Source organism: Rhinolophus ferrumequinum, chromosome 19 (genome assembly GCF_004115265.2).
Source record: "Rhinolophus ferrumequinum isolate MPI-CBG mRhiFer1 chromosome 19, mRhiFer1_v1.p, whole genome shotgun sequence".
Taxonomy (NCBI): domain Eukaryota; kingdom Metazoa; phylum Chordata; class Mammalia; order Chiroptera; family Rhinolophidae; genus Rhinolophus; species Rhinolophus ferrumequinum.
In genome coordinates, this window is record NC_046302.1 from 38,450,579 (window position 1) to 38,476,568 (window position 25,990).

General features: G+C 46.3%; 1 protein-coding gene across 2 annotated transcripts in view; it reads right to left on the minus strand.

Annotated features, from left to right (window-relative positions):
• The window catches only part of ST8SIA5 (ST8 alpha-N-acetyl-neuraminide alpha-2,8-sialyltransferase 5), a 55,161-nt gene that overhangs the window by 14,256 nt on the left and 14,915 nt on the right, over nt 1-25,990 (minus strand). For both annotated transcript variants that reach the window (XM_033087417.1, XM_033087418.1), the window contains 2 exons: nt 12,339-12,431; nt 3,237-3,323 (listed from right to left, as the gene is read on the minus strand). In XM_033087417.1, coding sequence (XP_032943308.1) covers nt 3,237-3,323; nt 12,339-12,431 — 180 coding nt within the window. The remainder of the gene's footprint in view (nt 1-3,236; nt 3,324-12,338; nt 12,432-25,990) is intronic.

A 25,990-nucleotide genomic window follows, 5' to 3' on the forward strand; every position in this document is an offset into this window, starting at 1 on the left:
GCAACTCCCTCCCTGCTTGAATGAAAGCCCCTTGATGGCAGGGTCCCCGCCTCTCGGGCTCCTGCAATGTCAGTCACACGAGTGTTCGACTACCTGGTACCTGCCGACTGCGGGATGACTCGTTCATCTGAGCTTTCGTCAAGATCTGCTAAGCATCCTACTACTTCCCGGAAACACTATGGAGCCAGCCCTCACGGAAACCCAGGGATGCAGAGCTCTTCCTTGGGTTCTTGGCCCTCATACTGGACTCTAGACAAGGCGTTTACCTGGTCTGATAGGGTCAAAAAGCCAAGATACACACGGTCAACAGAAATGTGCCACTTCAATCATTTAGAAACTGTCTCAGGAACAGGGGAGGGCCAGAAATTTGGGGTGGTGCGTTGATAACTGGATGACTTCCTGCAGAAAGCAGAACCTCGCTTCCAAAAGACATTTGCAGGAGTTCATTATTTAGCGAAAAAATAATAATAACCCTTTGGTTTTCACTCAAAAAAAAACACTCCAACATGAGCTCCAGACGGGATAAAGCTGAGATGATACAAAGAGGCTTAAAACAAACACCCTCCACGGGAGGATGCGGCTGATGAGTGAGGGCAGCACGGGAGGTAGCCAGGCCAGAGGAGCCTGGTTTTTCTCTCATCTGCAGCTGCTGTCCCATCGGCAGTGTGTTTTCCAAGGCCTGCTGGCGAGGTTTGGTGATAGGGTCAGATCCTGGGCTCATCTTACTGCCCGTGCCCTGGGGACCCCAAGCCCTCTGCCCTGGCTGCAGAGGGGCTGGGCTTGACAAAAGGGTGCAAATTGCCACCCTCTCACATCGGGGACTTCAGGCCCACGAGGACCCACTTTCTCCTAAAACAGCAGCAGTGGGCTGAGTACACCCTGGCCTTCTTCTCCCGACATTGGCTCCCGGCAAAGTCACAGACAAGGTCCAGGCGGCCATGGGAGAAATGGAACACCTTCCCCATGGAGCCTGGATGAGGACCATTAGGGGCTTCCTGGAAAGTTCACAACCTAGATCTAGGATGGAAACTTGGCTTGCCAACCTGCTGTCAAGAAGCCTGGGTCCAGCTGTGGGGCTTTGGGCAGGACTCTTTCCCTGTCTGAGCCTCAGTTTCCTCAACTGTAGAATACAGGGTTGGCTCTTCTGACCCTCTGTAATTCTGTGACTCCAGGTTGCCAAAGCCAAGAAGGTTTTACACATACGTTTTTATGACTTTATCTCTTACAGGGACTTCACTGAGGAGCTCGGCTCGCTGCTGGTTACTGAGAACATTCTTTCCTATGGAGGGTTGGGTTTCAGAATGTGACCACGCACGGGGCCACGCACGGGTCAGTATGACAAACAAGCATCTGGCCTGTTTAGCTTTGCTGGTACAGAAACTCAAGCTTGTCAGCCCACTGGAGATCACCCCATTGCAGGCCTTATACTAACCAAGCTCACAAGTGACTGATACATAAACCAGAATGCCGGTGTATCTACTTGGAAGCAGCAGGGTGAGAGAGGGCTTCCATTATAGGATTCCCTCCCTGTAACGGGCATGCTTATGCCTCCTTATGCCTGCTTAGATCTTCCATCACACCCTCCCCACCCTGCCCCACTTCACTGCATTGCGTTCCTGTGAACCTGAATTGACAACTTCATCACTGTTCAATGAGCTTGTGACAAGAACAAAGGTAGACAACCGACTGGCTTGAAGGTTTTTCCACTTAGAGCATGGCACGACCTGATGTCACTCACCTCCGTTTTCCACACCCAAAGCCACTCTCCCACTGCCCCGGCCAGAGGGTCTCAACTCCCCTGGAGCCTCTCTCCTGGAGAGTGCTGGCTGATCCCCACCAAAGGTTCACTGTTTTCCTCTTGCCCCATCATCCTCCTGTTGCTTCATCACTTCCTTAGATACGTATGTGAGTCCCACTGATGAGGCCTCTGTCCAGCTCTCAGCCTGGACAGCATCCTTTTGCATCTCACTGACCTCGTCCACGCTGAGTGTTTATCAGCCACTCCCTCAGTGTAACTCAGCTTCACCCATCCCCAGGGACACCTGCCTGCCCAGTGCCCACAGTGACAGCTCTTTCTGAGGTGTGGACTTGGGGCAGCACTTACAGCCCAGACCTTGGACCTTCTCCCCGCTCTTCCAGTACTTGGCTCAAGTTCAGATTCTACTTCTGATACATGGGTCTCTGAAAACTACTGTCGGACCTTAGCTGGGTTGCTGCAGCGTCACAGAGGACTCTGGTTCCAGGCTGCAGGCACATGCTCTTTAGGGGTGATCACTTTAAACATCCACATTAAATATATATATATATATATATATATATATATATATGCCACTTAAAACTACTACCCAGTCTCTAGACGGCCTGGAATTGCAGCAAACTGGAACAAATGACTTATGAAGAAAATACACAACACTTAGTGTTATTTGCATCTCACAGCCTCCCATGTGGGATTCCTTCATGCTGATGGCCCCTCAGTACATTTAAAGTACAAGCTGAGTTGCTGAAATCCAGTTTATGCACACTTAGCCAGGAGCCTAATAATTCTATTTACTAATACGTTCTACCTGCAGTGAAGCAAAATCCTGAACTCACAGACTTTTAGAGGTCGAGAGGACCCTACAGTTCGCCATTAATCAAAACGAATGTTTGGACATTGGCAGCCGCTTAGCTCTCAAGGACAGGGGAACTTTAAGATGTAGCTCTTGCCTCTCTGGGAGCTTATAATCTGTCGATTTTGGTTAGAGAACAATTGGAAGATAACCTACAACAGGGCTCAAACGTCCAGTACGGGCAGTAAGAACCCAAGAGCTCCAAGAAAGAGGAGGCTGCTGAGTTGGAGCAGCTGCCCCAGGAGTGGGGAGGGGAACAGAGTGAGGCCACGGAAGGTGCTTAAGGTGACTTAACACACAGGCCGGCTGGAGATCTCCTGCAAACCGCGTCACCATTACGTCTCGGGTGACCTCAGCTCTACTGGAGATGGCAGCACTGAACTTGCAGGGCTGTTGCAAGGACTCAGAGTGAGACTGTGGAGGACGGCATACTGCAGGCGCCCACCGCAGCCTGCGTGCTGAGTCAGAGACCCCTGCCCCCCTGCCCAGACTCCAAAGCCCTGTCAGGGCCAGCTCCCGGGAGACGCCCCTGGGGCGGGGCCTCGCAGGATGAGGGACATCTGAAGAGATGGCAGGAGGTAAACCACCCAGGCAGAGGGCCAGGCAGGACAGAGGAGTCATAGGTACTTGAACCGGTTGGCTTCGGAGATGTTCATGGCCCATTTGCACATCTGCAGGCTCCTCCACCTGTCGAACAGCTCCGACTGCTTCACCCTGGGGGAGTGGAGGACAGAAGAGGCCATGAGAGGGCCAGGCTGGACAAAATGTCGTCCTTCCCAAACATGCTCCCTTCCTGCTCCACACATGCCAAATCCCGGGCTGGTCCTCTGCATTGACTATCTGTTCTTATTGTCTGTCGTCTTGATGCTTGGGTACCTGGGGCCTTGCTAATTCCTAGAGATGGCAAACAACTCTCCTGCAAGCGCACCTTTCATTGGCACACCAACCAATCCAGAGCCCCCACCCTCGCCCACCTCCTTCATCCACTGAGCCACCAGCCCCTGCCCGAACCATCCCAGGGCCAGGCATCAGATCACCAGGGGCAGGCCCTGTGCCCCAGGGCCCACCGACATTATTCAAACTAGCCAACCCGAAAGCTGTCTACCCCGCCTTGCCCATTCCTTCCCATGAAAACCACACGGACGGCTCTCCCCCAGGTCATCCCCTCACCCGTCTGCCTCCAGCCAACCCTGGTGTCTCCCCTGTGGCCCTGCACGGCGAACTGTGCCGCCAGTTTCCAGGGATCTGCGTCCTTCCTGAGTCATTGCCGATTCTGTGTGTCTCACCACATCTGATTAAAACCAACCCCAGGTACATTTTAAAACGTTTTCCCTCATGTGCCCACTCCCCACGGACCTACCAATTGTCTCAGGAACATCTAAGGGGATGAGACCACTCCCCTAAGGGAAGGTCTGTAAATCACCCCCACTGTGCTCAGCACACAGTGGGGCTCATGACAAGGGCGCGCCTCCTCTATCTGCCATTTCCAAGGGCAGGCCACAATTTCCAGATGACAGAAAGGAAGAGATGAGAAACCTGAGATGTGCTCCTTTTGTCTGAACACCCGCCCGCAAGGTTTTACGCCAGCCGGTTCTTACACACCTCAGCTTCTGACAGCCTGAAGCACACTCTGGAGGGGGAATGTCTACATCACGTGGGAGTCTCCCTTTGACTGAAACCAGCAAAAGACATTGATCATGGGACCCTTTTCCCACTGAGCAGGGCATCAGACTGGAGTTCCTCAGAAACACTGGGAAATGCTGGACAGATCGTTAAGTTCCTTAAAGGACAGCTATGAATTCTCTCTCCTTACCACTGCCACAGTCCCCGGGCTGCCGCTGTTCAGGGTCACCTGGTTCTGGACCCTTTCTGAAGCTGGCTGGTCTTGGGCGTGGTACAGAGAGCAGCCCTTTCAAGGTCCTTCTGGTTTGATCACGACTGGGGAAGTGAGCAGCTCCCAGGAGCTGGGTGTTATCAAAAAACTACTGGAACTGTAGCTCTTACTCTGAGGTCCCCTGAAGGGCTTAAGGGAACTCATGAGCCCTCTGAAGCATAGGCAAAATCCCATGTCTATCCACCCATGTGCGTATCTTGGGGACAATCTGAAGCTTCCATCAACTTCCCAAAGGGGTCTATGGTTCCCCAAAAAAGGCAAATACTCAGTTAACCAGAAGGTACAAAACAGGTCCATTTTACATAGGCATGTCTCTTTAATTGGACGGGGAAATCGTTGTTCTCAAACAGTGCAAGCCTCACCGACAGAGGGAATACGTGACTGGTGGGGTGATTGCAGGAAAAGTCCTACTGAATAGTGACTAAGCACGTGGATTTGGGAAGCAGACAGGGACTTGAGCCTCAGACCCAGTTCAGATACTCCTTAACTATGGGACTGGCTTAGCAGCTGCAAAGAGCGGGAAGGAGCCCCTCCTCCCATCCTGACCCTTCCTTCTGGCTTTCCCAATGCTCCCACAGCAGCTTTCACATCTCAAGCTCACGTGACACTGGAGGAGAGATGTCATTACACAGAGGTGGCCTGGCTCACCCACTGCTTCCCTCCCCCCCTTCCTGCAAACCACAGGCCCCTAGAGCAGCCCCCTGTGCTGCCAATGCCTCAAACGCCTGCCTGCCAGAAACACAGCTGTGGTAACACTGCAGGCCGGGGTCCCAAGTTTGACTGTTACCGGTGTCAGGGCCCCAACTCTCTGTGCCTCCAACGCCTGTGTCATACACTGGACCAGGGTTGGGCCTGAACACCTGGCTCCATCCCCGACGTGCAATGTAACCTCGGATAAGTCATTTAATCCCTCTGAGACTCAGCTGCTTTATCTGTAAGACGGATATAATAACCTGTGCCCTGCAGATCTCAAAGGTTTTAAGAAAGATCAAATGAGATAATGTGGGCAAAATATTTTAAAAACTGCTTTACAAATGCACAGATCATCTCTAAAGGTGAAGGGTTGATCTAAGGCACTTATCTCCTTTCTCCCAAGACACCATTAATATTCCACAAGAAGAATAAATAAGGTATAAACCTACCAGATGAACAGAATAATGGGAGTGGGGGTGGGGTCTCAGGGGAAGAGAGATTTCTACAAGTGTGTGGAAGGAGAAGGAGTGACATAGCAGGGATGGCATAGCCCAGAGATAGAACCAATTTGCATGGAAAATTTTAAAGGGCAGTGGAGGGAACGGAAGGAACGCGGTGTTAAAAGGAGGATTAGTTGTGAGTCCCTATCCAAAACCATCAAGCCCACCCCACAGCAGCCAAATATTTAATGTCCAATGAGGGGAGAGGGATTGAATCTGACTGTCAGTTCCTGCCTAAAAGTAATTTATCATTCGTAGTGAAAAGATCTGGGCATTCTAGCAGCAAAAGGGCCAGCAGCATCTTGAACACCTAAGTACAAGGAAAGCCTGCTCTCAGACTCGAGTTCCCATCAGCTTTGTATTGTTTAATTTTAAATATGAATAGATAACCAAGGATCACCTGGTCACCCTGAAGGAAACAGACCAAGATAAACCATCAGATAAAATGACCACAGAGAATTTATCCCACGAAATCCAAAACACTAATTCAAAAAAATAGGTGCATCCCTATGTTCACTGCAGCGCTATTTACAAGAGCCAAGATGTGGAAGCAACCTAAGCGTCCCTTCATCGATGAATGGATGAAAACGGGTGTATACTCATATATACAATGGAATATTACTCGGCCATTAAAAGAATGAAATCTTACCATTTATGCTAAGTGAAATAAGGCAGACAGAATAAGATAAAGACCATATGGTTTCACTTATCTGGAATCTGAAAAACAAAATAAATGAACGAACAAAATAGAAACAAACTCATAGATACAGAGAACAAATCGGTGCTTGCCAGATTGGGGCGGGGTGGGTGGGATGAGTGAAAAAGGTGAAAGGGATTAAGAAGCACAAATTGCCAGTTATTAAAATAGCCATGGGCATGTAAAGTACAGCATAGGTAATATAACCAATAAAATTATAATAACTATGTAAGGTGTCAGGTGGGTACTAGACTTATCAGGATGATCACTTCATAAGGTATATAAATGTCAAATCACTATATTGTACACCTGAAACTAATATTTTATGTCAACTGTAATTGAAAATAAATTTTTTAAAAAAGAAAATTGTGGACTTTTTTGGTACGTTATGATTATGGGTATTATTTCTTCTATTTCTTGTTTTCATTATTTTTCTTATACTGTCTTTTGTCATAAACATATTCAAAATATAAGCCTGTATATCTAATTAAACTATTCATATTAATCACCATTTGTACCTACAAACTAAATACATAAATAAGTAAATACTGGTTTAAAAAAACGACCACAGAGAGAACTATTGGAGGAACAAACTATAACTTAAAAATGTTCTACTTAGTGTCCTCAGAGATCTTCAAGAAGTCATGATGTCCTTAAAACAATAACCGAACAAAGAAAGAGCTCTTGAGAAAAAGTTCATTAGAGGAGCTGGAAGATAATAAAGCCAAGGAATTTTCTCAAAGGAAAAAGAGATAGCAAAAGACGACATTAAAATATATCAGTGTTAGAGGAGCTACGAAGAAAATCCAGTATACAACCCAGAGGAACTAGAAAGAGGAAGCAGAGGAGGAAATGAAAAGAGATTTAAGAGAAAGTTCAAGACTTTGGACATGAGCCCCAGGCGAAGAGGTCCCAAGGGGTGTGAACCCTGAGGCACACAATCGGGACATTTCAGAACAGTCATGATCTGAAAAGACTCAGGAGAGAAGACAGGTCACCGCCAAAGGAACAATTAGTGTCCTGCTCATAACGTCCTCAATTCCAGAAGGTGATGGAGAAGGTCGTCGTATTCTGGGGGAAAATGACTTTCACATAAAATACCGACCCCACCAAACCAACAATCGAGTGTAAAGGAAGAATTAAATCATTTAGACATAGAAGGACCCCAAACTTTACCTCCCACCCATCATTTTGGGGGAATTGACTTGAAGATGGATGGAAGCAAACTGAAGGAGGAAACCAAGAAGGAAGCAGCTATGGGTTCTAAGCCAAGGTGAGTCGGACCTAAGGAGGCAGAGAAGGAAGTCCCCGGACAATGACATGTGACCCATCAGGAAGGCAGCCTATCCAGTTTGGAGCAAGAGGATGAAGGAAACCCTGGGGGAATGCCTGATTGATGGAGAGTCAGGAAAAAAATAAATAGGGCATAATAGAGATAAAGAGTTCAAGGGAGAGAAGATGACTAGAATCTCCAGAAAAAAAGGGGGGTGGGGAATGTACGAGAAAGGAGATGGAATCACTGTTGTCTGATCTTCAAACGTTAGAGTTAACCGATAGAGAAAACTCAAAAAGGACTTGCTATGGTTACAAACAGAATGTATGTTATCAGCCTTGACATTTTAAAAGTAAACTCATGGATGACTGAAGCCAGAGGCTGCAACTAAAAAGTAGGGGTCATTTTAACAACCTCATCTTACAAAGTACAGGATCAAGAGATACTGTCAATATTTGGTAGAATGAGAAATAGGTTACTTGGGCAATCTATAGACAGGAGAGCTAAAAATAGCAATACCCTTCAACAGGGAGAAGTAGGGAGGGGTCGGGGGAGGGGTAAGGGAGCTGAATCCTCACCCACTGAAGCAGGACATCAGCGAGCGCTGTGCAAACGGGTTCAGTCAGGAAAGAGCAGCAGGCATGTAGTACTTAGAGGTATGGAGGTAACTACCAGAACAAATAGCCCAGAGGTGGAAGGAACAGTGCTGTAGGAGAAGGTGTGGGACAGGAGACTGTCGCTTTTTATTATGACAAGCTTTTATATTCTACTTGATTTTTTTCCCCTTTCCCTCCATGGCCTCCCCTCTTTCCACCCAGGTCTCGTCCACTCCTCCATCCACTCATTCACTTAACAAAAGCGTCTTGAGCCCATGCAGGGTAAGGCTCCGTGACTCAGAGGCACCTGGGAACAAAGCAGCCGCCCACCCTGGAGAGCCCTGCCCGGCCCTGGCCCCCAGCCTCTCTCCTGTCTCAGTACAGGGCTCAGCCAGGGTTCCCCACCCCGGAAACATGGGGAAGGGGCAGCAGGAGAGGCCAGAGGGGTGAGGTGAGACCACCTGGGTGTGAGCACAGGCAGCAGCTGGTTTAAAAATAAAGAGGCTCTAGAATGACTAAGTTGAAACATAATTTTTGTAAGTATTAGCGACAATGTGTTTTCATAACAAATCAGCATAGAGCAATTCTTCATGCATCTGACACTGTCAGGGAAGGAGGCCTTGTCCATGTGGGAATTTTCCAGCTGACTGACTTTTACCATTGATTGGAGCAATGTTGGATCACAGTCGTTCCCAGATGAATCACACACGTACGTCCCTGTCTCCTCAGACAGAACGCCAGCTGACATTCATGTGCCTGAAGGGCCGTGCAGTGCATCCGTCCAGCCCCCTCTGTTCATAGATGGGGATTTAACCTTTTCCCGATGACTCAGGACCTCCACCAGGAGCGCCGCTCACCGCTCTAGGCCAGAGCACAGCAAAGACGGCAGATACCCAGGTGGTGTCAGAACTACTCGGATCAGAGGCTGGCCTCTGGGCTCTCTGATTTCAGCCCTGGAGGGCCCACTGACTCAGAAAAGGGGGCACTGGCCTTGCTGCTCCCCCGCGTGCCACCAGGCTCACACGCGGATGCCCCGTGACCAGCCCTGGCCTCTCCTCTCCTCTCAGACCCCAAGACTCCCCGGGTCCGGGGACCAAAGAGAGGGCAACTGCCATGGAAGAGACAGGGGCGTGCAAGGCCCAGAGGGCACCGGCTGGGATGGCGGCTCAGTTCAGGAGACCAGAGTGGGTGTCCCAAAGGCAAAGATGAGAATTAGAGCCAAACATGCAGAGGACCAAATGCCACCAACAAGAGTCCACGACGAGGCACAAAGGGTAGGCACAGATCACAGGGAAATATCAGGCTCCCCATCACACCCCATGTTTGTGATGTAGGCTTGAAACAAAGGGCCCAGGTTATGTCCCATTTGGTCCCTAAATGGAAGGCGTGATATAGGGACTGTTAGTAGGAGCTGAATTGTGTCTCCCTCAAAATTTGTATGTTGAAGCCCTAACCGCCAATATCTCAACATATAACGACATTTGGAGATAAGGTCTTTTAAAAGGCAGTTAAGTTAAAATAACATTACTAGGGTGGGCCCTAATCCACTGTGACTGATGTCCTTATAAGAGGAGATTAGGACACAGGTACACAGAGGGAAGACCCTGTGAGGACACAGATGGAAGGCGGCCATCAAAATGGCAAAGAGAGAGGCCTCAGAAGAAACCGTTTCTGCCAACACCTTGACCTCAGACATCTAGCCTCTGGAACGCTGAGAAAATCAAGTTCTGTTGTTTAAGCCACCCCGTCTGTGGTACTTTGTTATAGGAACCCTAGCAAACCAACACAGGGACCCATACTAAAATATAGACAATATATGGGTAGAGAGGTGGGAAGTGACATAGAAGGAGGCTCAATTTATGGGGTCTCTCAGATCTTCCTGTGCAGACCTTGAAGTAACCGTGAAGAAACTGTCTGCATTTTATAATTAAAAATATAATTATTTACCCTTTGAAAACTCTAAGGTGAGCTCTCCGTGGGAGTGCTCTGGCTTTCCACACTACAATGTTTCAGGGCCTGAGATCTTTGAATTCTGAGAAAAGATAAAGGTTCTCTTCCTATGAGCTTATGGATTTGGCTCCTGACTGAGGTCCGGGCAGCTATCTTGGCCACTAAATCCCAGCTCCTCGGTGGCGTGCAGTCAGCACCAATTACATCATAGCCCCACCACCTCCTGCGTAAAACACTTTCCGTGGGTTCCCAGTGCCCTCAGATAAAGATAAAATCTAAATTAGGCTCTGCCCTACAAGGTTCCGCTAGTGACACAGCTGCCATTTCCCCTCTCATGCTGCCATTCAAGCTGCCCTGACCCTTCCGAGCCTGGGACACAGAGGGATCCTTTCTGGCACAGGGCCTTTGCACAAACTGTTCCCTTGGTCTGGAATCCTTCTGTCCTCCTTAACTCCTATTACCCTTCAGAGCAGAGAGCCAGCGTCGCTTCCTCAGAGCAGCCTTGCCTGACAACCTCTCCGTGCCCCAGCCCAGAGTAAGTTCCCTGTATCCCCTCGTCTCCCAGGGTGATCAGTTCCCCCCGCCCCTTCCCCACCCTGGGCTGTGAGCTCCGTGAGGGCAGGTACCACTGTGTGTCCTCAGCCCAGGGCTGGGTAGGACTGCCAGGAGGGCGAGCTGCCCCAAGTGTTTATCTCCAGAGCGGGAACACAGCCCCTTGGTTGGTACAGGGGCCATAAACAATGCAGCTAATCCCAGCTGAACGTGTGGTCTTATCTTGGAACTTTCCTGCAGCTACTAAGCTTATGAAGCATGAATGACAGCCAAGAAAGCTGTTGCTGTTGCTGGTGGTGGTTCCAGAGGGAGAGAAAGGGGAAGGAGGAGGCACCTGAACGTTTATTGAGCACCTATTTTGTGTGTTGCTATGTATGTGGACTGCTATGTATGTGGACACGTTATTTCAGCTAGTCTTTATGGCAACCCTTAAAAGCTAGGTACAAGGTCCCCATTTTTGTAGGTAAGGAAAGGCTCAGAGAGATTAATTCATTTGTATAAAGATGCAAAGCTGGCCAGGCGCAGCATTGGCTTTGGATCCCAGATCGGCCTGACCTCAAGGCCCAGGCTCTTTCTACGACCCACACGGCCTGGAAATCATGTCAGACGGCTCAAGGAGCAATGGCTCCTGCCCGTGGGGCATGGACAGCGTCCTGGGGGTCATGTCAGGGGCCCATGAGTCCTCACAAATGCCCAATACTGCCTGACTGTGAAAGCACTGTATTTCTTCCACATCTAGATATAACTATTTTCAAATAAATATACATCCTCTCAGGAGTAACACAACCCAAATTCCTCTAAATGGGTTTACTGAACTCATGGCAGTGCTAGGAGGGAGGGAAAATTGTGCTACACACACACACACACACACACACACACACACACACACTCAGCATGGAATGTGCTTTTCCTCCCACAGGATCTAAAAGAGCCGTAAGTTACATACTGCTCATTGGGAAGAAGAGAGCACAGTTCTTTTGCCATATATGTAGAAGAAGAGGAAAAGCAAAGACTATCCATACGTAGGTGCTGGGTTTTGCACAGACTTTCTAGAAGGAGGTACGAGGATACACGGGTTGTCTCTGAGGAGAACTGGGCGGCTGTGTGTGGGGACTTCTCACTGTATATACCTTTTTGTACCTCTTGAATGTTGTGTCATGTAAATACCCAAAACAATACAAAACGTCAATGAATATACAGTTTTTTAAAGGCGATAGCAAGAAGGCAACGTGCACCCCTCGGCACAAAGGACTGAATTTCAGGTCAGACGCTCCCGTGCCCTCTTCAATTTCTACACACGAGGAGCTGGTGATGATAATCGCAGAGACTGGAAATTGAGCCGGGGACTCAAAGGCCCAAGTCACCACAGGTGACCTTGCACACTTGGATTTTTTTTTCATAAAACACACACCATCATCCCTGAGTGCCGCTGGCCAGGGCGCTCCCAATGCAGGGTCCTGGGAAGTAGACTTAGTTCTTGCTTTGTCGGGCCCCACCACGGTTCCTGCTTCCTTCTGCCCCAGTCCCCACCCTGCCCCCCACCCTGCCCCACCACCCACCCCGCTCACACTCACATGGACAGCACCTTCACTTCCAAGATTTCGTGCCTCAGCTCCAGACATCTTGTGGAGTTGTATTCTAAAGGGCCCTCGTAAAATTCAAAGTACCTGGAAACCAACAGGGACAGAGGTTACTATGCAGAGAAGCAGGCCTGACTGTTGGGGGTCTCCCTGGGCTCTTATTGGGGAGGGTGGGGTCTATCCTGGTCAAACAAATAGAGCAAACCAGCCCCACCCAGATGACCTCGTGGGCAGCTCCAGGACCACTGGGGCCTCCAGCTCCATCACACAGCATCCCCAACACCCTGGGAGCGTCGGCATTTACGGGAGTGTGACCCCATTTCAGCACATCATGGCATTCAGAAGCAGCTCCGGTTCTAAGTTGGTGCGAAGAAGAGGAAAAGGAGGCGGGTGCTCTGTGCACTCTCTCACTCTGGCTCTCCCTGGGGTCAGTTATTGCAGGAGGCAGCACTGGGAGTGGGCAATGAGGCTGTTGCCTTCGGCTGGTCCTGCCCTTTCCTGCCCCTTTTTCCTCCTCTTGGGAAAGTTACACAACGACAGCCACACTCATAGCTGAGATCTACTGTTTTTCCCACTGTACGAGCATTTCCATTTCTATCAGCTCACTTGATCCTTAGGCCCACGCTGTGACTAGGTGAGACTGACATTTCTTTCTCCCCATTTGGCAGCTGGGAAAACTGAGGCTAAACAGATGGAACTCTGGGTCCCACTGTAGAGGGGGCCCAAACATCAGCTGGTTCCAGGCATGTCAGAGCCACCTCAGTGTCCCTTCTGCAGCTTCATGCAGAATGACAATACCAATTTTAGCCAGTGCTTGCCGAGCTCTTACCACGGGCCAAGTGTGGGGCCAGGACTTGACATGGAGGAATTCACTATGTAATTAGTCTATGAGGAAAGTGGCCATCATAAGCATCAGAACGGGCTCTGGGAGTTAACTCACTTGCCCAGAATCATGTTGTTAGAAGGTGGCAGAGCTGGAACATGACCCTGCACACTGAGTCAAGGCTACAAGGATAGCTGGTGTCCCCTGGAAAGGGCCCTCTGGTCTCCCACAGCCACTGGACAAGGGGACATTTAAGGCCTCCCTTTTTCGTACCTGACAGTTCGTACTAGCCCAGGGAAGGAAGAGCATCTGCTAGACCGGGGGGCTTGGTGGAGGGTTTCCGCAGTGATAAAATGCGGTAGTTCACTGCCGGGCGCTGCCACAGAGGCAGGGTGGGACCTCCAAGGGCAGAGGCCAGTGCACCCTCTCCCCATGTCCTCTCTTTCTGGAGGTTGTTCAGAAGAGGCTGGGACAGATTCAGCTGGGAGAGTTAAACCCCTTGACAGTCTCAACACCACAGAATCAAGACGCCTACAGGGTCAAGCCACATGAAACGTGGGGCCAGTGGTCTCACAATAGGTGGCTGTGGAGAATTTGAAGTGGAAGTGGCGCCTCAGGGCTCCTCCTGGGCCCTGCAAGGCATGAGCAAGGATTTAAAGTAAAGTTATCCCTTGAACATTTCCCAGACACCCTCCCAACATGCGGCAGTAGTTATTTCACATGTATTCTCACATGTCTAACTTACAAACTTAGGTATGTGCTGCTTTAGAAATACTAAGTCGTTTTATCCCAAGTGTTTTATTGCTTCTTTTAAAAATATTTGTATTTTAAATAACTTTAAAAATATTTGTTTTTTAAATAACTTTTAAAAATAATTTCATATTTAATACTTTAAAAAATATTATATTTATAAATCTCTGTTCTTCATAATTGTAATAATAAAATTTATAGTTAATTTTTTAAGTATTACAATTATATATTTAAGTAATTTAAAATAATATTTCAAAAGATGGAAACATTTTATACAACAAATTGGCTCCTATTTACAAAATAAGTTGGTTCCTTGTTCCACTGTCATAAAAGAATTGAAGCAGAGTTAATAAAAATGAGGCACTGGGGATCCCCAAAATATCATACTTTTTTTTTTTCTGCTTCTCTTGTGTTTTGAAACTCTTTTCTCTGTCATTTTCAACTGGCAAACTCATATTGACCTTTCAGCACTCAGCTCGAATGCCCCTTCTTCTGGGAAGCTTTCTTTGACCCCCACCTCCACGGTACCTCTGTACACTGTCTCTTAAATTAAAGCAAATTATATCATATTAAAATAGTCTATTTATGGGGCGGCTGGATGGCTCAGTTGGTTAGAGCACGAGCTCTCAACAACAAGGTTGACAGTTCGATTCCTACATGGGCCAGTGAACTGCCCCCTCCACAACTAAATTGAAAACAATGGCTTGAGCTTGGAGCTGAGCCACCCATGGGCAGCCGGTTGGCACAGTGGTTAGTGTGCGGTGCTCATAACACCAAGGTCGCCGGTTCAATTCCCACATGGACCAGTGAGCTGTGGCCTCCACAACTAGATTGAAAATGACTTGACCTGGAGCTGAGCTGCGCCCCCCACAACTAGATTGAAAAACAACAACTTGACATGGAGTTGATGGGCCCTGGAAAAAGACACTGTTCCCCAATTTAAAAAAAAGTGATTTTCGTCATCAAAATGGCGGCATGAGGTGGACCTCTGTAAAGCTCCCCTGGAATTTACAACTAATCAAACAACAATAACTCCACAAAGGACTCCCTGCACAGCAGACAGGCAAGACGAAGAGGCCCACTACTGAATTCACCTAAAGGTGGGCGAATCGTGCGAGCAGGGGCGGAGAGAAGGGAGAAGTGCGGAGATGGAGCTGCGCGGGCGAACGACGCAGACCTAGCTCAGTGCTACAATCTCGCAGCATCCCGGAACTACCGCAGCTGCCGGAGAGGGAAGAACTCGGACTGCTAGGGCTCCATTTATGGCCCACAGGGCTGAGGGGGCAGCATATAACACAGCTGAACGCAACCCTCACAGCATAGACCTCGGAGCAAAGACTGAGGGAAGAAGCCTGCAAACGGTGGTTTAAGCCCTCACTGCCGAGCAGAGAATGGAAGCCTTAGGCACTGAGACTAGCCGCCCCCTCCCTACCCTCCCAGAGCTCGCCCCGCCCCCACCTGGCCGGTGCTAGAAGTGGAACAGTAGCAGTGTCAGATCAAAAGAACAGAATATTTGCTGTTCTGAGAACTGTGAACCGCAGACACAGATTCGCAGCCCAACTAGTTCCGGCAGAGGGGAGGGAGCTGTGGAAGCAGGACTGGCTGTGGTGGTGGTTGCCGCCATTGCTCTGGACCACCTCTCACAACTCACCCCGCCCCTGGCCCCACCTATCTGGGCGGATCCCTGCAGGAGTAAACAGAACTGCTGAAACATACGGCTCTGAATCTGGTGCAGGAAGAGTTTTGGAACTTCAAAAGCTCTCCACATACCCACACAGACACTGCACCCTGTGACCCAGGCGAACTATTAACAGAGGAGAAGCCCATCTCCTAGGGAATCTCCCCATTGTGTGAGAAGCTGGAATAGTGCAGAGAAACCATAGCACTACCGTGTGAGAGAGAAAAAGAAGGCTGCAGTTGGAGAGAAAATAAACAGTCTACCAACAAGTACTGGAAAACAAAAGAAAGACCTCTTCCTATCAACCTGTTGCAGAAGCCACTCCTGTAAATGTCTAGGAAGAGAAATAATAAATCAGTAATTGCCATGAATAACCAAGGCAACAAGACAGCTCAGAAAGAAAGTGAAAAGTCTCCAGAAAAGGAACTTAAAGATATGGAAATACGTGACTTAAATGACAGAGAATTCAAGATTGCAGTTCTGAAAAAACTCAATGAGATGCAAGAAAACACAGAAAGGCAGTTTAATGAACTCAGAAACACAATCAAAGAACAAAATGAGCATTTTACGAAAGAGATTGAAATTTTAAAAAAGAACCAAATAGAATTTCTGGAGATTAAGAACTCAATAGAAGAAATTAAGAATGAAATAACCAGCTTAGGTAGCAGAATTGACCAGATGGAGGAAAGAATCAGTGACATCGAAGATAGAAACCTGGAAATTACACAGATGGAAGAAGAAAGAGACTTGAGACTTAAAAAAAATGAAAGAACTCTACAAGAACTTTCGGACTCCATCAGAAAGAGCAACATAAGAATAATGGGCATACCAGAAGGAGAAGAAAGAGAGAAGGGAACAGAGAATATATTCAAACAAATTGTTGATGAGAACTTCCCAAACTTGTGGACAGAACTGGATCCTCAAATCCAAGAAGCAAATAGAACACCTAATTACCTCAATCCCAACAGGCCTTCTCCAAGGCACATTGTATTGAAGCTGTCTAAAATCAACGACAAAGAAAGACTCCTCAAGGCAGCCAGGGAAAAGAATACGGTAACCTACAAAGGAAAACCCATTAGATTATCATCAGATTTTTCAGCAGAAACTCTACAAGCCAGGAGGGAGTGGAACCGAATATTCAAACTATTGAAAGAGAGAAATTATGAGCCAAGAATAATATATCCAGCAAAGATATCCTTTAGATATGAAGGAGGAAAAAAGACCTTTCCAGACATACAGAAGCTGAGGGAATTTTCTAATACACGACCTGCACTACAAGAAATACTAAAGGAGGCTATTCGACCACCATCAACAGGGACAATTTGTGGCAACCAAAACATAAAAAGGGGGAGAGTAAAGGCCTGAACCAGAATATGGGAATGGAGAAAGTAAGCATGCTGAAGAAAATGGAATACTCTAAATATCAAACTTTCTTTTACATAAACTTAAGGGTAACCACTCAAAAAAAATCCAGAACTTAAATATATACTGTAATAAAAGAAGAAACAGAGGGAAACATCATAGAATACCACCACACAGAAATAATAGACAACAACAAAAAGGCAAAGAAACAATGGAGACACAGCCTTACCAGAAAACTAAAGATAGAATGACAGGAAATCCTCACATATCAATAATCACCCTAAATGTAAATGCACTGAACTCACCAATAAAAAGGCACAGAGTAGCAGATTGGATCAAAAAACTAAACCCAACCATATGCTGTCTCCAAGAGACACATCTCAGCTACAAGGACAACCATAGACTCAAAGTGAAAGGGTGGAAATTGACACTCCAACCAAATGGTACCCAGAGAAAATCAGGTGTACCCATAATGATATCAGATGAAACAGACTTCAGGGTGAAAAAGATAACAAGAGACAAAGATGGACATTTCATAATGATAAAGGGGACTATACAACAAGAAGACATAACAGTCATCAATATTTATGCCCCCAATCAGGGAGCACCGAAATATACCAAGCAACTTCTAACAGAACTAAAGGGAGAAATTGACCAAAACACAATTATACTAGGGAACTTAAATACACCATTGACAGCTATGGATAGATCATCCAAACAGAAAATAAATAATGAAATAGCAGCTCTAAATGACACATTAGATGAAATGGACATAATTGACATATATAGAGCACTTCATCCTAAAACATCAGACTACACATTCTTTTCTAGTGTACATGGAACATTCTCAAGGATAGACCATATATTGGGACATAAAACTAACCTCAGCAAATTTAAGAAGATTGAAATCATACCAAGCATATTCTCTGATCACAAGGCTTTGAAATTGGATATCAACTGCAAAAAGAAAGCAGGAAAAAACACAAAAACATGGAGATCAAACAACATACTTTTAAAGAATGACTGGGTCAAAGAAGAAATTAGAGGAGAGATCAAAAGATACATAGAAACAAATGTCAATGAAAATAAATCCTACCAAAATTTTTAGGATGCAGCAAAAGCAGTTTTAAGAGGGAAATTTATATCATTACAGGCCTATCTCAAGAAACAAGAAAAATCCCAAATAAATAACCTCATGTTACACCTTAAAGAACTAGAAAAAGAAGAACAAGTGAAACCCAAGATCAACAGAAGAAAGGAAATAACAAAAATCAGAGCAGAACTAAATGAAATAGAGAACAAAAAGACAATAGAAAAAATTAATGTGACAAAGAGCTGGTTCTTTGAAAAGATTAACAAAATTGACAAACCCTTGGCTAGATTCACTAAGATAAAAAGAGAGAAGACTCTAATTAACAAAATCAGAAATCAAAAAGGGGAAGTTATCATGGACACCACAGAAATACAAAGGATCATCCAATAATACTACGAAGGACTATATGCCACCAAATTCAATAACCTAGAAGAAATGGACAAGTTCTTAGAAACATATAGCCTTCCAAGGCTGAACCATGAAGAACTGGAAAATCTAAACAGACCGATCACCAGTAACAAAATTGAATCAGTCATCCAAAACCTTCCCAAAAGCAAAAGTCTGGGACCAGATGGCTTCACAAGTGAATTCTACCAAACCTTCAAAGAGGAACTAATACCAATCCTGCTCAAACTCTTCCAAAAAATTGAAGAAGAGACAGTACTCCCAACATTACCCTGATACCAAAACCTGGTAAGGACAACACAAAAAAAGAAAACTACAGACCAATACCTCTGGTGAATACAGTTGCAAAACTCCTAAACAAAATTCTAGCAAATCAAATACAACAATGAATTAAAAAGATTATTCATCACGACCAAGTGGGGTTCATCCCCGGGGCACAAGGATGGTTCAACATCCGCAAATCCATCAATGTGATACATCACATAAACAAAATAAAGGACAAAAATCATATGATTATATCAATTGATGCAGAAAAAGCATTTGACAAGATACAACATCCATTTATGATTAAAACACTTAATAAAATAGGTATAGAAGGAAAATACCTTAGCATAATAAAGGCCATATATGACAAGCCCTCAGCTAATCTCATAATTAATGGTGAAAAACTGAAGCCCTTTGCTCTACGTTCCGGAACACGACAGGGCTGTCCCCTATCACCTCTGTTTTTCAACATACTGTTGGAAGTCCTTGCCAGAGCAATCAGGCAAGAGAAAGAAATAAAAGGCATCCAAATTGGGAATGAAGAAGTTAAATTGTCACTCTTTGCAGATGACATGATGCTATATATAGAAAACCCTAAAGACTATTAGAAGACCAAAAAGCTATTAGAAACAATCAACGAATACAGTAAAGTTGCTGGCTACAAAATCAACGTACAAAAGTCCATTGCATTCCTATATACTAACTATGAAATCTCGGAAAAAGAAATACAAAAAACAATTCCTTTTGCAATTGCAGCAAAAAGAATAAAATACCTAGGAATAAACTTAGCCAAGGATGTGAAGGACCTATATGCTGAAAACTATAAGACATTTTTGAAAGAAATTGAAGAAGACACAAAGAAATGGAAAGACATTCCTTGCTCATGGATTGGAAGAATCAACATAGTTAAAATGGTCATATTACCCAAAGCAATATACAGATTTAATGCAATCCCCATCAAAATCCCAATGGCATTTTTTAAAGAAATAGAACAAAAAATCATCAGATTTGTTTGGAACCACAAAAGACCCCGAATAGCCAAAGCAATCTTAAGAAAAAAGAACAATATTGGAGGTATCACACTCCCTGACTTTAGCTTGTACTACAGGGCTACAATAATCAAAACAGCATGGTATTGGCAGAAAAACAGACACATAGACCAATGGAATAGAATTGAGAACCCAGAAATAAAACCACATAAATATGGACAGATAATTTTTGACAAAGAAGCTAAAAACATACAATGGAGGAAAGACAGCCTCTTCAATAAATGGTGCTGGGAGAATTGGATAGCCACATGCAAAAGAATGAAACTGGACTGCTATCTGTCACCATGTACCAAAATTAATTCAAAATGGATCAAAGACTTAAGCATAAGACCTGACACAATAAACTGCATAGAAGAAAACATAGGTACTAAACTTATGGACCTTGGGTTCAAAGAGCATTTTATGAATTTGACTCCAAAGGCAATGGAAGTAAAAGCTAAAATAAACAAATGGGACTATATGAAACTTAAAAGCTTCTGTACAGCAAAAGAAACCATCGACAAAATAAAAAGGCAACCAACTGAATGGGAGAAGGTTTTTGCAAACAGTGCCTCCGATAAGGGGCTAATATCCAAAATATACAAGGAACTCATGAAATTCAACAACAAAAAAACAAACAACCCAATTGAAAAATGGGCAGAGGACCTGAAGAGACATTTCTCCAAAGAGGACATACAAATGGCAAATAGACATATGAAAAAATGCTCAACATCACTAATCATCAGAGAAATGCAAATAAAAACCACAGAGATATCACCTCACCCCAGTCAGAATGGCTATCATCAACAAGACAAATAGTAACAAGTTTTGGAGAGGCTGTGGAGAAAAAGGAACCCTCATACACTGTTGGTGGGAATGCAGACTGGTGCAGCCGCTGTGGAAGGCAGTGTGGAGGTTCCTCAAAAACTTATGAATAGAATTACTATATGACCCAGCAATCCCTCTCCTGGGTATCTACCCAAAAAATCTGAAAACATTTATACATAAAGACACGTGTGCTCCAATGTTCATTGCAGCTTTGTTTACAGTGGCCAAGACACGGAAACAACCAAAATGTCCTTCGATAGATGAATGGATAAAGAAGTTGTGGTAGATATACACAATGGAATACTATTCGGCGGTAAGAAAAGATGATGTAGGAATATTTGTGACAACATGGATGGATCTTGAGAGTATGATGCTAAGCGAAATAAGTCAGACAGAAAAAGCAGAGAACCATATGATTTCACTGATATGTGGTATATAAACCAAAAACAATAAAAGAATAAGACAAACAAATGAGAAACAAAAACTCATAGACACAGAAAATAATTTAGTGGTTACTAGAGGGTAAGGGGGGTGGGGGGTGGGAGATGAGGGTAAGGGGGATCAAATATATGGTGATGGAAGAAGAACTGACTCTGGGTGGTGAACACACAATGGGATTTATAGATGATGTAATACAGAATTGTACACCTGAAATCTATGTAATTTTACTAACAATTGTCACCCCAATAAATTTTTTTTAAAAAGTCTGTTTATATATCTATTTCCCCTTCCAAACTAAGAGAATCTCAAACACAGGGACTCTGTTGTTGTTGTTTTTTTATCTCTGTACCTTCTGTACTATAGAGGCAGGAAAGCTACAAAATGACATTTTCCAGACTCCCTTGCAGCTTGGGTTTGGGATTCAGTTTAAGTTCAACCAATCAGAAGACTGATTCAGAGCGGTGTTATAGGAGAATGATAAAGCTCAAAGCATTGTTTTGGGGGTGCAGAATGTGGCAGAGGTGGCATGGCTCTTGGAAACTGCAGTGGTGGCAACACCTTCCTGATTATATCAGAGGCAGCAGCTTTCATGGTGGCCCCATTTCACGATGCAGTTAGGGAGGCATTTTTGGAAGCTCTGCCTGGTGTCTTTCTTCAGCCTTTCTAATGATTCTGAGCTAGCCGTACCGTTAATAAATCCTTTTCTGTTTGAACTAGTTAAAATAGATTCTGTTATCTGCAACTCCAGGGGTCAGCCTGGGGCCACAAATAAAGTCCATGACCTTGGCTCTAACTCATGTCCTTTTCCAGTCACACCACAGTAAGTGAGGTCTGGTATCTTATCACAAAGATTATCATTTGCAATGAGAGCCAGTGGCACTAAGCCTTTTGGAATATACGAAGTCATCTGAAGCCATGATCTCAGGCTGCTGCCAGCAAAGCTCCAGATTCAAATGATGCAGGAGACAATTATAAGGAGACTTACCCTAGCGTGCTCAGCGAGTTGGGAGCCTTGTGGACACATCTTGGTATGCCTCTAAACCAGCTGTGTAACTTTAGGTAAATCGATTCCTGTCTCTGGGCCTCTGCTCTCTCCTCCTTAAAATAATCTGTATGAACTCGGTGATATTTAAAGTACTACTCAGCACTAAAATTCAGTACCAAGGTTCCCTCGGTGTTTCCCATTCACTAACCAAGCCAGAACAATACTATGAATTAATGATATACAAACAGGAGGAAGTTGAAACCGAGCCGCAACTTCCTGCAATCAGCCAGCACCTCCATTGCCTTCATAAGGCCACCCCTGCCTTACCTCCACCAGCCTCCACTCCATGTCCCTTTCTCCTGAATCCCCAACACCACTCATATACAGAACGAGGCAGTACAATGATCCCAAATGGTCTCGTGCCATGTGTTTCGTGGCTGTCAGGGCGAGAGGCTTTAGAAACAGGGTTCACATCCCTTCTCTGCCTCTCACTGGCCACCCTAGGCCCATCACTTTTCTGAACCTTAGTTTCCTCACTTTAAAATCAACATAAAAAATGCAGCCTATGTGTAACAGGGTTAAGATAAGATATTGATGAGAATTTCAGGAAAAGCAACTAGCACAGTGCCTGGCACACAGGAAACACCCAAGAAATATTCATTCCCTTTCTGGCCCTTTTTCCTGCCATTAAAAGGCAAGAGCAGACAGAGGACACCCCGGGAGTCAGAGACTTGCTTAAGGTCCCTCAGCTGGTTGACAGCAGGGCTGAGTCAGGTGTGAATAACTCAGGAAGTTTCTCCACAGGCTGGATCTTCCGTCTGCTGCCATCAGTAAACCCCTCCCCTACCTCTGCTCGGATAAAGCCCACGCGGAGTTCTGTGTGGACGTGGGGATGTCCTTGATCACCCATCTCTGCTGCAGACTCCATGGATTAACTATGCGTTTCTGACCTTTGACATCTGGGGCCTTGCTGACAGTGGAGAGACGGCCCCTCCCAGGGCTAGCCTAGAGATTCCCAGAGGAAGGGACACATCACTCCCTGGCCTGCGAGCACACCTTCCCTATGCAAGCCAATACAGAGCTCATACCTCACCCCGCCAACTGCTCTCACACTCCAGGCTGCTATCCCAGGTGCCCTGAAAACACGCCAGGTGGTTCCTAAGTCAAAGCCATCAAAACTGTTCCATGCCTGGTTCTAAAACCTCAGTTTTCCCATCTGGAAGATGAAGCCAATAGCCCTCGCTTCCTTCTCCATCCTACCTCGGCTTTACTTTTGGGGGACTATACTGCTCCATCACAGTCTCTAAAGATGACTGATTTGAGGCAATAAAATGGCGAGAAGCACTGCCACACTGGGTCACCCCTTGATCCTGCTTCTGACAGGATGCCCGAGGACTGCATTCTGGAGGAAGCCACGGAAATCCCTGTTTGGTCTGGATATATAAGTAGACCATTCAGCAAACATCAAAAATGATGCTTAAATTTCTGTGTGTGTGTAATAACATAGGAAGAGGCTCACATGATAATATTGAGTGGAAAATGCAAGTTACAAAACCATGATCTCCGAAAAGAATTATCTATACCTATGTGAATGCACAGGAAAAGAAAAGGACTGTAACAAAATATTAATAATGGGTTTCTCCAAGGATTGGGATTATGAGTGATTTTTGAAATACTTCTGTAATGGGGTTGTGACTCTTTCATTATTGTAAATCACTAATAAAGACCCTTTATTTTAAATCTAGATCTCCGTTGAAATTGCTCCAGCGTCCCCTTAACCTACTAGAAGGTCGAGAGAAGCAGTTTCTCCAACCTTCTTAACTCCATTTGCCTCTCAAGGTGAGTTAGTTACTGTCTCTTCTTTCAATTCTGGAAAGACGATCTCTATCCAGCTCAAAGGGGAGGGGACTCTGGCATCACATTCGGGCACCTCACTGGTATAAATAGTCCCAGCCAGTTAGATAGGAGCCCAGCTCATCTCAGATGTCACTTGGCTTCCGGCAGCCAAGTCCTATACTGGTGCCAGCAACATCCGTCCTGCCCCCTGTCCTGTGCCCCCAGGAACTGTGGTGGGCAGCGCTGGGCAGTCCTGACGGCTTGATCAGAATGTGATGGCCTCCACTGAGGCCTGATCACCCCTCCAGAGCTTCTTCAGGACCATGAAGTCTTTCTTGGGGGCCCCAGTAACTCCTGGCTGGTACAGGATGAGGCCCATGCATTCTACCTTCTATGTAACACCCTGTTCCTCCCCAGACACAGATGTTGTTCAAGAGAACAGGAGCCCAGGGAGGTTGCTGTATTGTTCATGCCTGTTAGGCCTCCCCCAGCCCCAGCTCGGAAATCTAACCCCCTGGGCTCCTGTCAAGTCTGGTACAGTCTCTGAGAACCACAGAGTAGTTCATTTATTCCACACTGGGCAGGAAACCAGTGTAAGTATGGCACCTCTGAGCAAATTAGGGAAAAGCACCTTTGTCTGCAGATGAACAAAGCCATATGCCAGGCACATGGCTTGTCAAGTGAGAGTGAGCTGGATTGCAGCCCCACTTGTCCCCTTGGCTGAGTATTTTTGTGCAGTGCCCATCCCGTACAACTGTATGTGGCAGCCTGATACTGGACTCTTTAACTTTCTCTCATTTAATCCTCCCAACAGCCCGATAAGGCAGGCATTATTTTCCCATTTTGTATTCAAGCCTCAGACTGTAAGAGGTAAAGTAACTCGTCCACAGTCATTCAGCTAGTAAACGGTGACGCTAGAAAGGGAACCTCAGGCTTCCAAGAGCCCAGAACCCACGTTCTGCCTCTGACAAGCCACGGTCAGGTCACTGGGGTTTTCTCAGTGAGCAATCCCCTCCGCCTCCCAAGGCCCACAGCCCTCAGTGAGCTCAGTGCTATTTCTAGAGCCAGAACAGCTGCCGACTGGCGACAGCACACTACGCGCCAGAGCAAACACACGGAAATCAGAGTCTGAAAATTGCAGCCTGACAACTCACAGGACTGGAGTGTCTGTCTTCCCAAATAGGTAGAGAGAGATAAGAAAAGCTGGCTGTGAACTGCAGGTTGCAGCTGCCAGGAGGAGACGCGCCTGGACCACGGCCCTTTCTGGGCCAGGGTTTCCTCGTCTGTCCACCGGAATCCCCTGAGCTCGATTAAGATATCAGAACTAAAAGTTAAACAGCCCGATGGCCTAAGAGCCACCTTTGATAGTCTTATGATTAATCTGCTCCTGGTGTGAACCTCACCGCGTGTTGTTCTGGCATGGGGGGTCGGGGGGGGGCGTTGGGGTCAAGGGCAAAGCCTGATACCAATATTCCTCCTTCCCCCAACCAGCAGTTGGGCAGGGCCCCAGATCACATGTCTAGCACATTCCCTGGAAGAGCACAGATGTGGCGATCTTATTTTCTGGGCCAGACCAGTGAGCCCTGAGAAGCTCCTCTTGGAAGATTCAGCTCACCAGCCAAGAGCCGGAACTCGTTCTGATCAGCCTTCCACACACATATTGTCCCACTGCTCCTGGGGGACCGTCCCTCCAGGCGCCCACACTAAGAGCTGCGACCTAGTGGCCTCCTCCTCGTTCATCTCCCACCCAGTCTTGTCACCTTGACCTCCTTAGCAGGTCTCCTCCCCATCCAGTGCGAGGGACCTGAAAGGCTTTTCTTTCTCACCTGAATCACTCTGTCTGGAATACTCTTCCTCGCAGTGTCTCCCCAGTTCCTACAGCCCAGCACTCAGCGGCCTTTGGCAGCCTTCCCTGCCCTCCGTCATGGCCGTCGATGAACGGGATGAGAGCTGTGCGTGGCTGGCTACATGGGACGGCAAATTGGACAGCCTTGGGTGCCTTACCTTCTGAGCACTGCGAAACTGACTGTCAGGTGGATGCCTGGTCCTCCCGGCCCAACCTACCTCCTTTTCCTTCCCATTCTCCATTTCTTTCCATTCGCATTCCTTTCTGTGGCCTCCTGCCTTTGTTAAGCGACTAGTATAACATTCTT